At 50.9% G+C, this 13,290-nt stretch overlaps 1 protein-coding gene across 8 annotated transcripts in view; it reads right to left on the reverse strand.

Annotated features, from left to right (window-relative positions):
- The window catches only part of LRP8 (LDL receptor related protein 8), an 82,071-nt gene that overhangs the window by 13,599 nt on the left and 55,182 nt on the right, over positions 1–13,290 (reverse strand). For all 8 annotated transcript variants that reach the window (XM_018044342.1, XM_018044333.1, XM_018044321.1 and 5 more), the window contains 8 exons: positions 11,802–11,976; positions 9,633–9,860; positions 7,172–7,290; positions 6,772–6,911; positions 5,139–5,280; positions 4,007–4,159; positions 2,897–3,121; positions 764–832 (listed from right to left, as the gene is read on the reverse strand). In XM_018044342.1, the coding sequence (XP_017899831.1) occupies positions 764–832; positions 2,897–3,121; positions 4,007–4,159; positions 5,139–5,280; positions 6,772–6,911; positions 7,172–7,290; positions 9,633–9,860; positions 11,802–11,976 (1,251 nt within the window). The remainder of the gene's footprint in view (positions 1–763; positions 833–2,896; positions 3,122–4,006; positions 4,160–5,138; positions 5,281–6,771; positions 6,912–7,171; positions 7,291–9,632; positions 9,861–11,801; positions 11,977–13,290) is intronic.

A 13,290-nucleotide genomic window follows, 5' to 3' on the forward strand; every position in this document is an offset into this window, starting at 1 on the left:
ACAGTCCTTGGAATTCTCCAGGCCAGAATACTGGAGTGGACAGCTGTTCCCTTCTCCAGGGGATCTTCCCAACTCAGGAATCAAACTGGGGTCTGCTGCATTGCAGCTGGATTCTTTACCAGCTGAGCTACCAGGGAAGCCCTAGCTGCTTGATAGGCCTTTCCATGGGGCTCAGTGGTAAAGAATCCACCTGCCAGTACAGGAGACATGGGTTCAATCGCTGGGCTGAGAAGATCCCCTAGGGAAGGAAATGGCAAACTATGCCAGTATTCTTGTCTGGAAAAATCCCATGAACACAGCTGTTCGATAATGTTTGTTGAAAACCAAACAGAAAGAAATGGCAAGTAGCTCTACTAATAGTTTTCAATCTATTACTTTTGTCCTACTCATTAATTCAACAAATTTGTTATTTCCTCCCATGTGCCAGATACTGCTAGGAGCTGGGGAGAGTGGGAGCAAGAGAGACACCAGGCCTGTCCTCATGGAGCCTACTGTTTGGCTTCACATGGCTGGCATGTAGAGTGTCAGTGAGGGGTAATGGGGGAAATATCTGGATAGTTGTTTGGGGCGAGGTCCTAAAGGGCCTTGGGTGCCAAGCTAAGGAACCAGACTGCACCAGGACTGAGAGGTGAGCAGAAAGGCTTCCAGGGCAGAAAAGTCAGCGAGAGGTCAGTGTGCCGAGTGCTAAGTTCTTCTAACAGTTTTCCCCCAAACTCTGGGAAGGGTTTCTCTTTTCTCCCCTGGGATTTGGGGCCACACTCACCCATGGGCACGATGATCCCAATGACAGCAGCTGTGACTGTGGAGCCCATCTTTCCACCTTCATTCCCATCTGCAAAACACAGACATTTGCAGGATGATGCTCTATCACTGTGAGCTCACGTCTTTCCTTGCTGGCCTCATGCAGTAAAAACTACCCAACTGCTTCTTGATCCCGTTCCAAAATGATGGTCCTGCTCAATGCTTAATAATTTAGTCTTTCCAGATCTAATCAGGACAGAGGTCATCTCCATTTCACAAATGAGGAAATTGGGTCTTATTGGAGTTTGGGGGACTCTCAAAGTTGCAAAGCTTGGGCTCAAAGCCGGGACTTGTGACCTGAATCCCTTACCCCTTTCCACAGTGTTTGGGTGGCAGGAAGCTCGGGGCTGAACCCTTAGGTCTTTATGTTGCTGATGCTTGGGGCAACTGCCTCTTTCAGCCAATATCTGTTGCTTTCTCTCTCCTTATTTCCACCCGAAATAGAAATACTCTCTGCAGTACTGTTTGCATTATCAGTTTACTTTCAAAAAGTAGTTAAAATGAGACACAATATAGCTTAGTGGAATCCAGAGTACAGGCTTCTCGGTCAGACTTCTAGGGTTCAAATCCTGGCTCTATTCACTCCTTCTGTGACCTTGGGCAAGTTGTTGTATGTCATAAATATCATATTTCTTTACCTTTAAAAGGAGGATAATTATATACCTACTTCCTAGAGATATTGTGAAGATTAAATAAGATAATTCATGTAAAATGCTTACTTAGCACAGTGCCTGACACATCCTTACCAAGTTCAAAGAGGCCAGAGAGTGGGGTAGGAGTTCTTGTGAGGCCTAAATAGGGCAGATAAAAGCAAATTCTAAACTGAAAAGTGCTTGGAAATGGTACTATGTAGTTTTAAAAATAAGTTGTGCCATCTTTTCCATCTTACACTCATCTTCATTATAATGTCTGTATAGAATTTTTTAGCTTAAAAAGCAGTTTTCCCTTGGATGCTTGTGATAGCCCTCTGAGGTGTGAGACGAGCCATCACCTCCATTTACTCCTAGACAGGAGATGACTGTCCCCTGGCAACGGCCAGATGCCATCCTCTCAGCATGTCTAGTTCTCCAAGTTACTCTAAGGGAGCCCAATTATTAAGGGGAGGAAGAGCTGCACTGTTTACAAAGTTTTCTGCGGAAATGCCGCTCTCTTCTCCCCCTGGGTCAAGAGAAAACACAGGACAGTGATATTGAAGCCTAGAGTGTGATGAAGCCAGCGGGGAGACCCCTTGGCCAGAGCTCTGCCCAGATAAGAGGAACTGGACTTTACACCACTTCCATCTGCCTCTCTGAACTCCAGGGTAAGCAAGCGCTCAACTCTGAAAATCCCACTCTGGACCAAGATGGGCCTGATTAGAAAGGTGCTGCCAAGCTGCGTAGTTTCTGGGCCATGCACATGTGGGAAAAAATTTAAAAGATAGTTTATCCTCTTAAATGAACTTCCCCTAGCAGGTAACTCAATTTAAAAGGTATTCACTGGTTAATGAGACAGAGCATTTCTAGCAGTGACAATTACGGCTCTAATGATTTAATAAGTGGTGAACTTATCCCAGGGTTTGCAGAGAGGCATGAGCAGACCATAGTTATGGATATGACTACCTGGGGAACCTACCTACCTGGGGAACCTTTCAGAACCTCAGTTCTCAAAGAACTGAGACCAGGGCTTTTGAAGTTTAAGTTTCTGAATCTGAGGGTCGCGCCCTCACACTCGTCAATAGCGTGTAACGTAGACACACCCCCGGAGTCAGCAGAGGCTGTGTGCACAAGCACTTCTGTTCACATGGCCTCCTCTGTCTCTCCTCATAACCTTGCAAAGCAGGCAGGGAAGGGTTATTATTTTCCCAGTTTGTAGGTGACAAAACAGGCTCAGAGATAAGAGGTAGCTTCCCTCAAGACCCTCTATGAGGCAGGAGCACCCGTGACTCCAAATTGCAGGCTGGTGCTCTACGTCCCCCTGCTTCCTCCCTGCTGATAACCCAACACTAAAGTCTGATATGATCTCTTCTTCCCACAGATCCTCCCACCCTGGCTTCCCTAGGAGCCGCCCCCCCGCCCCCGTCCCACGTCATGCAAGAAGACAGAACTCATTTCCTTACAGTGTTGGGAGTGGTTGCTGGTTGCAGGGCTTGGGGTAGACGGGCTGATGCTGGGAGCCCTGGGGACACTAACTGAGCTTGGGACCACAGTGGACAGGCTCGGTGTCTCTGTGCTGTGGTTCTGGTAGGCAGGGCTGTGGATGGTGGTCCCAGGGGCTCTGGTGGTGTCAGCCAGCGTCCTCGCTGTGGTAGAGGCTAATGTCGTAGTTGAGGTAGACTGAGGTGCTGAAGGGGAAATACCATGAAGATCACTTGGACAGAGCACTTTGCTGTTTTAGTGCCTAAATTATTGCTCTATAAGTATACTCGGTGAAGTATAAACTCATCCTCATGGCTCAACTCAAATGCCCTCTCTGAATGGGCTAGTCCTCCTGAATGGGCTACGGTCTTTCCTTTAGCTGAATGACAAGCATCTTATCTGTTTATACTGTACCTTGACTTTACAAAGATGAGTTATTAAGACAGTGCTGTCAGATTAGGTGTGGGAAAGATCGCTATAAAAGAATGGGAGGAGTGGAAACCATGTACATCGAGAAGGATTTTTTTTTAATACATGTATACTGTTATATTACTAGGTTCAAATTCTCACTCTACTATAAACAGTTGAACCTGGAAATCATAAATGATAGAGCAGACCTATGCTCAAACAAAAGGCCGTGTATCTTCATTGAGACTGGGGAATGAATGTGAGTTACATGGTTGAAGTATTCACTGTTAGTCCCACTCATATCACAAAAGGACTTCTGGTAGTGTGTGAAGTTCTGGGTGAGAAACAGGCAGGATTGAAGTCACCTGCATACAAATAGTAACTGAAGCCATGGGGATAAAGGCTTCTTAATTTGAGGTCTTCAAGGGGCTCTGGATCCCTCTGAAGCTGAATTTAAAATGCTGTGTGTATATGGGCATCTTTCTTGGAAGTGAGAAAAGACAGCCTTGGAGGGACCCTATAGGACACTGGCGTTCAGTATAGGTAAAGAAGAGCCTACAAAGGCAAAAAGCAGCCAGAGAAGATGGAGGAATCCAGGAACACAGTTTCCCAGAAATCAAGGCAGATTTCAGCAGATGGGTCTGACGTTCCCAGGGACCCGCCCTCCCGGTAGCTCTGCTCACCTCGGTAGCACCTCCTCATGTCAGGGCCCAGCCACATTGTGTCAGGACAGGCACACGTGTACTTGGGGGAGTGGCTGGAGATCTGAGGAGCAGGAAGGCACAGGTACTCACAGCCCCCATTGGGCTGGGCACTCAGCTCACAGGCATCTGCAGCTACGGGCACAGAGAGAGATGGCGAGAGAGAGCGTCGGGGCACAGACGGGAAATGCCAGGTTCTCCCTCCTACCAGGGACGAGGCCCTGCCCACTCAGCTCAATCAAAACACTTTCTCTGCTACTTCTTTCAAGCACCTTCTGCCACTAGACTTGCTGTTTTATCCCCACATTTGTTTAATGCTGACGACAACTCTGAGGGCTGGGTATTATGCCCAGACTGCCCCCCCCCCCAAAAAAAAGAAAAAAATACTGCTTAAAGGGAACAAACTTGTCAAAGCTATGCCTCTTGTAAGTTTGGAGACAATTTAACCTCGGGTCTGTTGGACTCCAGAGACCATGTTTTTTTCTCCCTATGCCACATCTCTTTCCTCTTTAAATTTCTAGATCTAGAATCAGGCACCAACCTTATTTCCTTACCCCCCTTTCCCCACCTTCACCCTCTCTGTTGCAGTTAGACTGAGGACACCCTAGTGACAGAGGTGGGAACAACCTAATGGTAGGATTCCTGGCTTTTGTTCCCAACCAGCCAGCTGACTTACTGACGGCCCTAGGATACATTACTGTACACCAATGCCAGGCATGAACAAATGACAAATGAGAAGCAATGGGCTCCTTCACGGCCAAAGTTGCTCTGGAATCAGACAGATCTAAGTTTAAGCGTTAGCTCTACGATCTGCTGACATTATTTCACCTCTCCACTACAGTTTCTTCAGCTGTTAAGTGAGAACAGTAATTGCCATACTTTGTAAGACTGACAAAAATGGGACATTTGTATGTTCACTTATTTATACCCAGCCTTAGTTCACCAAGAGTTTGAGGCAAATGAAATAAAATATGTGACAGCTAAGCAGTTCACCAACGAGAGGGATTGTCACCACTGCCTCTGGGGCTGCTGAGATGTGACATGAATGTCAATGCAGCCTGCCTACTGGATGGAGAGGGTGTGGGCAGGGGCCCTAGCACTGGGGAAGGCTCACCTCTGGGCTGCTTCAGCTCATGGAAGATGACGATATCATGTGGGTTGTTGAGGTTCTCAGCTAGGATGGAGATTTCCAGGCCATTGAGCCGATTTGCACTGAAAATGGCCTCATTCTCCAGGTCTGTCCAGAACACCTTGTCCTGTGGGGTACAGATACAGAGAATGGCCTAGAGCCTAAACCCATGACCTCTGTCTGAGGGCTCAGGCTCAAACCACAGCCACAAGAACTGCTCTGGCATTTCCCCTGAGCTCTCCTGTCCACGGACTCACGGTGGGACTCTCAGCTCTAACCTGTGGCATATGCTGTGGTTTCCTTCTGTCTCAGAGGGTTACTCAGTGATTCTGTGCTTTGGCCTAAAGGCTGCTCATTAACGCTGAGCTAGGCCTGCTTCTTGGAGTTCAGCAGAACCAGGGTTGGGTTGGGTCTCTTTAGCTATTACCATCGCTAGGGCCCGGGACCAAGATTGGAGACGATATGTGGTTTAGTGAGTATTATCCCTACAGGGCCTCCTCCTGCAGCCTCTGGGTATACACGCGTGTGGAACAGTTAGTCCACACAAGCCTAGATGCGCATATGTAGGCAAATTCACATTTACAGGTACAACCGTGCACCCTGTGCAGACCTCGACACAAACCCACATGCTCATCTCCATGTCCAAAGGCACCCTTGTACCTAAATGAGCACTTGTCTAGATACTGGTATACACGTTTACATTCACAAGCACTAGCACATACAAGGATGCACATATTTTAGCAGATGCATTCATGTTTACACATGCACATACACATACGTGCCACATATATGCACAAGTACAAACACATGTGTCTGAACACACCTGTCTTTTGAAGCAGAGGCTGGACGTGGGAGGTGGAGCTTTGCCCACAGTTTCAGAGCTGTGCTGGGTGATGTTGCTCCGAGCAAACACTGCCCACACCCACCACGGGCCAATGTTCCCTTGCTTCCCCTCCCCCTGATGGCAGAGTGAGTTATGGGGAAGAGGTATGTGTGTACAAGAACTTGACTGGTTCTGGCTTCCTTATTCCCCAAGGAGGAAGGTTGTCAGGGTTGGAACACAGGAAGGTCTTGGCTCTTCACTCTTCCATGAGCTTCTTTTTTGTTGCTGTGGGGTTTTTTTTTTTTTTTTTTGGCGGGGGGCGGGGGGCGGGGTCTTTTTTTCTTGAGGGTTAGGATGATGCCTGGTTCACCTCTATGACCCCAGGATCCAGCAAAAGTGAGTGAGCGTGTGTTGAATTGAATAGCATCTATCAGGCCATTTCCAATAGTAAATGAAACTAAGGAAATGTACATTCCTTCTCCTCCCTTTATTGGGCACCTTCTGTATATGTGGGTACAGTGCTGGGTGCTGAGGGTACAAGGTCTAGCAACTTACCTATGAGAAGTGCTCTGGGGGAGGGGCCTCGGGGAGGAAGCACAGGAAAGGCTGCCAGGTGGACAGCAGACTGCAAAGCCTCTGTTTGCAGGCAGCTCACATATTGCGTACAAACGAGCCAGTTGGCTTCCCTGTCCCTTTGTTTCCACCTGGACGAGTCTCAGGGAGTCGTCCTGTGTGAACAGCCTTTCCTAGGCTCCAGCTTCCTGAAGGAGCCTTGCCTCCCCTCTCGGGGCTCACCTCAAACACAGCTATCCCAAAAGGGTGGCTCAAGAAGTCAGGGGAGGAAATCAGCATCTTCCTGTTGCCTCCATTGAAGTCAATGCTGGACAGCTGGTGCAGCTTGGAGTCCACCCAGTACAAGCGCTGGTTCAGCAAATCTTGGGGAGGAAAAGGACGAGGGGATCAGTTGCTGAGCCTGCAACTGCAGCCTGGATCTCGGCTCCTTTGTGCCTCTTCCCTGCCCACATCTCCAGGCCAGGCCTCAGGAGGGGGCCAGCCCAGGGAAACCACCAGGAAACAGAGGCACTGGCTCTAAGAGGGGACGTGGAGACAAGATCCATGGAGCTCTAGGCAGTGGTCAGCACCAGGTGCTAGAACAGCCCACTCCCCCGCCCCCATCCAGGAAGGCAGGGCTCACCCAGGGTGATTCCATTGGGCCACTCAATACCATCCGACACCAGTGTCTGCCGGCCCACACCGTTGAGCCCGGACTTCTCAATCTTGGCCTGGAACCCCCAGTCAGACCAATACATGAACCTAGAGGAGAGAAAACCCAACTGAGCTTCTTGACAGGGAGCATGACTGGGGCGGTCTGGCTCACAAGGACTCAGTGGCCCTCTGGATCATGCTTAGTGGGGACTGGAAGTTGACCTCTGAAGTTTAGAGGCGCATCAAATCTTGGAACTGACAGGTGAGCTAGTTTCAGGAGCATAACACAACGATTCAGTATTTGTATATATTGCAAAGTGATGGCCATCATAAGCCAGTTAGCATCCTGCACCACAAACAGCTACAGTTGTTTTTCTTGCGATGAGGACTTTTGAGATCCACCACTCCCCAGTTTTGAGACTTTATGATGGCTTCTCCTATTGACCTTAAAACCAGATCCCACATCCTTACCACAGCTGACAAGGCTCTGCATGACCAGGGCCCTGCCTACCTCTCTGGCTATTTCTCCCAGCACCATCGCCCACCTCCCTTACAATCCTCACAGCTGCCCCACAGGGCTTCTCTTAGGTCCTTCAGGGCACCAAGGCCTCCACGGAGGCTTTGCTCCCACTCTTTTGCCATTTACAATGTCTTTTCAGTAGAGAATCTTCTGTTAGGAAGTAGGTTCTTCCTTCCCCTCAATGTAAGCAGGTTCTCCCTGTTGCCTTCTCTTAAAGCAGCCCGCTCTTCCCTTCTGTAGCGCTCACAGTATTGTTGACTTATGTTTGCTTTCGGGTGTGGTGTATTTGTTTACTGTCTGTTTTCCCCACTAGTCTACAAGCTCCACTAAGGGAAGGTTCCTCATCTGCGTTATTCCTCATTTCATGCCTGGCAGGTGGTTTGCGTGTGATATAGGTCTTCATTTACTATTTGTTGAACAAACTAGTGTTTTCATTCTAGTCTCACAATTACCCCAGAAGGGTATCATTACTAGTCCCATTTACAGATTAATAAATTGTGGCTCAGAGGGGCTGACTTTCCTAATATCACAATGTGAACAAGCAGCGAAACCAGGCTTCAAATTTAAGTTGAAATTCAAGCCTGCATGCTTAACCCTCCCCATAATGCCTCCGCTGAAGCCTGGTGTCCAGCCAAGCTGGCTCCAAGCTAAGGGGCCGAGTAATTGTTCTGGATCATTTCCATTTGCTGTCTGAATCCCATCGTCATTCTGCTCTGTACAGCAAAAGGCTGGTGCACGTGGGAACCACATCAATGGGCTTGACTCCCTAGCAATCTGGCTTCCAGTTGGATTCAGCAAAATATTGGAGTGGGAAGAGGACAGACTGAGGTCAGGATGTCTATTCCCCTGACTCTCCCACACAAAGCTGACTCCAACTGGCTCATGCTCTAAAGGTTTAACCGGCCTCAAATCATCTTCATCTGAGTGTGCAGTGGGTTTCCTGCTGGGACCCTGACAGATCCACAATGGACCAGGGATGGGCTGGGTGTAACCACATGGTTTGGGGGATGTGGCAGGTACAGCCCCAGGTCTGTATGACAGCAGATAGGGAACAGGGTTGAGGTGGGGGTTAAATGAGATGACTCAGCATCTGCAGAATGCCTAGGACTGTGCTGCTTGCACCTGTGTGTGCTGAGTAAATGGCAGCTGTCAGTCACTTCCCAGGGCTGCTTAACAATTAAGGAAACAGCAGAAGGAGGAAGCTGGTGATTCTGGTAAGCAATGTGATGCAGCTGCTTAAAAGCCATGCCATCTCAGGACATCACTACTGAGGAAGGGAGGGAGTCCTGCTCTGTTCAGAATCCCTACCCCCAGTACAGAGGCATGGCCAGAGCAGGTCAGCCTGGGTGATGAGGGGCCCAGAGACTGTGGGCAACATGGGTGGGGATGGAGGCGGGCAGCCTGGAGCAGAGTAGACCCTGTAATTTTGTTCCTCAAATCTTTCTGGTTGTCTGGAAGGGCAGGGAGGAGACATGCCAGAGGTAACTCCAGAGGACAATCAGAGAGATTTGAGAATGTGAGGAACAAAGATCACTTTCCAATGAGCAGAGCTGCCCCCAGCTGAAACAGGCCGTGTGGGATGGAATGGGCTCCTGTCTCTGGGAGCCTGAGCACCTACCAGATGACCACCTGCAGCGTATGGCAACCTGAGGGAAGACATCCCGCCCCAGGAATATCTACAGTCCCCAGCACCCTGAGATGCTCGGTTCTGTGATATGATGAGTGAGTATCCCAGTCCTGGGAGTGCCCCGGCAGCCAGTGCACAAGGACCCCTGGTCAGGCGTTCATAGGCTGAGGGGCCCGGCAGGGACTTTCTCCCCCATTGTCTATGTCTGGGTGGCCCATGGCCTTCTGAAGCCCTCGAGATAGCTCTGGTGACAGACACGTGCAGACTGAGTGCCCAGCACAGTCTGGGGGTGGGAACACTCACCCTCGCAGGGGGTCGACGGCAATGGCCCGGGGTTCGCTGAGGTTGCGGCTGAAGAGGGTACATCGGCGTTTGCCGTCGACTGTGGCCACGGAGATGGTCTTGTTGCCAGAGTCGGTCCAGTAGATGTGCTTGTGGACCCAGTCCACCGCCAGGCCCTCGGGAGAGTGCAGCTGCTCGTCAATGAGGACATCCTGCTCCACAGGGTTGCTGGCTTTGTCCATGTAGGCACTAGGAGCAACCAGGGCTGGTGTGGGCAGGCGTGCCACCCCCGGGGCCTGTCTGCAGCTGCCCTTCCCCTCTCTTCCCTCTGGGCCATGGTGGTGCACCAGAGAGGAGCTTGGCTCATTTCCATTCAGTGTATTCTCTGGGCCACCAGGGTAAGTACACAAGCTCGAGTTAGCCAGTCTCTGCTTGAAGAAGCTCGGTTTAGAAGGGACGGAAATTTATAGCCCGATAATTACACCAATACTCTGTGATTACGGAAAGTATCAGAGGCTGTACCAGCAGAGAAGTGGAAACTGCATCCTCCTGGGGGGCTGGAGGGGGCCTTGTGGTTGAGCCCTGAAGGACCAATTCACCAGGAACACAAAGAACAGACAGGTCGGGTTAGAGTCAGCATGTGCAGATGCCAAAGCACATGTTCTGAAACACTGAGCGAGCCAGCGGGCGGGGGTGGAGGGGGCCGGTGAGGGTGTGAGAAGGAGTAGGTAGGAGGAACCACCTCCCGATGGCCCTCGCATATGCACTAAGGGTAAAACTGAACAGGTCAGAGGACGTGGCCAGACAGGGGAGTTAGATCACTGTGGCACCTGCCGAATATGCAAGGGTTTGGAGGGGGAGGGGACGAAGGCAGGGAGACCAGTTAGGAGGCTGTGAGCACGTCCAAGTGAGAGACGAAGAGGGTCTGCAGAAGGGCTGAGGCAGTGAGAACAGAGAGAAGAGGCCAAAATACAGCAGGCACTCAGGCGGAAACACTAGCAGGGCTTTATGTCTCCCAAATGCCGTTTTCCCCAAGGCTTTCTTCTCCCAGACCCTCTCTTTGCTCTGTTAGTTCCACAGTGCCCACGGCCATCCTGACTCAAATTCTCTGATCTTGACAACTAAGTCTCAGACTATAAAGCAGACTGGCCCCCTTTGAATGTCTCATGGATGCCTTGAATGCAACACATCCCAAACTATTCACCCCATTCCCCTCTTCTCAGCCACACTCAGCCTGCCTAACCCACCACCATCTCTCCCCTCCCGGTCTCATCTCAGAGAACGGGACCCAAGTGCCAAGCGAGAAACCGAAACTCTCAAAACGAAAGTGGGAATTCATTTCAACTCTTCCTCCTACAGCCCCATACCCAGTCTGTCATCAAATCCTGCCTCTTTCAGTCACAACTGTTGGACACACACTGCTTGAGCTGGTTCTGGGTGTGTCAGTGTGAGTGTGTCTATGTGCGCTAGGGTGTGATAGGCTCTGGGTTGTCAGTGAGTAGCCACTGGCATTGCTTCCATCCATCCATCCCACCATCTGTTCAACAGTCCACCCAGGGCCTGGTCATCAGCAGTCCTGAGTCCAAGTGGACCTCAGGACAAAGAAAGGACATGACTACCAAAGGGGACTTGGGCACGCGGAAGCTCCCAGGAGAGAACTTCTTGTGTGTGTGAGGAGCCTTCCTGGGAGCCAGAGCCAAGAGACTGTGATGTGAAGGGCTGGTCTGGGCATAGTGCAGCCCCCAGACCGGGTCGGAGGTGTCCTCTACACTTTTCCTTCATGATCATCACAAAGGATATCACCGTGTTCTGAGTGGGATGCTCCATGCAGGACCAGGTCTGAGTCATCTTTCAGTCCTGAGCATCCAACACACATGTATGTGAGCGGCTCTGAAAGTCCCCGCCAAAGCCCCAGGCACCTTCCTATGCCTTGCACCGCCCGACTGGGCCTCCAGAGGTCAGTCAAAGCCCCCATGTGTGGGCTCTCCCAACAAAGCCCTCAGACTCCGCTGGCCCAGCAGGTGGGGAAGTCCCGGCAGTTCCATGTGCTCTGCGCTCCTGCATCCCCTCCTAAGCCCCAGCTCTGTCCTGGGGGAACCTAGGGGCAGAGGGGTGCAGAGGCCACCCGTCCCCCCCGCCTTTGTCAGTCCCTCTCCACGCCTTGGCTGCAGGAGCCAGGCCTCTGCTCACCTGTAGATCTTGCGGTAGGAGAGGTCGCACCAGTAGATGCGATTGGTGGCAACTTCAACGTCCAGCGCCACGACGTTCTTGAGCATGGGGATGAGCCGCGAGTAGTCCCGCTTTACCAGGTCTATCCTCCGCACTTCGTGCCGGTTGGTGAAGATCAGGGATGGGCTTCTACCAGCTGCCATGCAGGGGGGGTTGAGAGGGCAAGGGTCAGCGCAACGGGTGGGGGGTCTAGAGACCAAGGCTCTGCCACCGGTTTGCTGCGGGACGCCTCATTTCCTGTAAAAAGTGGTGGCAACTCCTACCTCACAAGTTAGAGAAGTGAGATAATGGGTACAAAAAGCATAAGATGCAAAGCACCACACATAACAAGAGGGATTTTTTTATTAGACACAAACTCCCCCAAATCTGCGATGACTCCATTTCCTCTGGCCTGTATGGGAGGCTTTCTGCAGTGACTCCAGCTCCCTGTTCAGCCTCATCACTCACCCCCCTAACACCTTGGTCCCAGCCACTAGGCTATCTGTCATCATCTCCCCACAGCAGAGCTTTGCTGCCTCAGGGCCTTTGCTCAAGCTGTCCTTCCACCTACAGTGCACTTCTCCCCAACAGCTGCCTCTTCCTCTGCTTGGGCCCCACTGCAACATTCAAGAAGGGGCAACAGGAATGTTACATGATTTACAAAGATGGCTGAGGCTGCAGGATGGAGCACAGACCTCAGGGCTGGTGGTGAGGCTCAATGGAGGAGATTCAAGGAGGTCACTGTGAGTCTTCAATTTACACAGTGTGTTTGGGGACACGGCAAGAAATGAATCTGCGGATGCCGGCAGGGACCCAATCACAAAGGATCCTGTGATCTGGATTTGCACTTTATTCTGAGCCAGTAGCTGGGGCAGGATATGTATAATATGATACAAATTATTCACATGCAAAGGGACAACACACAACTGGTGTATATACAAACTCATTTTCAGACTTAGGATTAGATTTTGGGAAGAACATCAAAGGTTTAACACTCCTGGCTACTCCATGAGGAAGGTCACTGTCCCCCAGGCCTAGAAGGGTCTAGAACTTGGCACAGGCTGCCACTCTTCCAGCCTGTTTTCAGATGTAACGGGGCAGTCTCAGGTATATGCACTGTCTGAGCGGCAACACCTATCTCTGGAGCTGCCTGGGCCTTCTCCCAGTCTTGTTTTCCAGCTGACACTTCTGCACGGCCCCTGGTCCCTGTCACTGCACATCTCTGCCAGGGTAATGTGCTCCTTGGGGGTTGGGAGGGACCAGCACAGAGCCATGTGGGGCCTGGGGCTGAGGGTGTGACCTGTGTGTAGTGATAGAGATCATTTCAGAGCAGGGTGGGGGTGACAGGGAGGGTATGGGACAGAGAACATGGAAAAATACAGCTCCATGTGCAAGGAGAAAGGAGAAAGGCTGGGTTCAAGGCCAACTCTGCCATTGACAATCTGTGATTTTCCTTGCCTGGAGAGTGAAA

Source organism: Capra hircus, chromosome 3, assembly GCF_001704415.2.
Source record: "Capra hircus breed San Clemente chromosome 3, ASM170441v1, whole genome shotgun sequence".
In the NCBI taxonomy this organism is placed as follows: Eukaryota; Metazoa; Chordata; class Mammalia; order Artiodactyla; family Bovidae; genus Capra; species Capra hircus.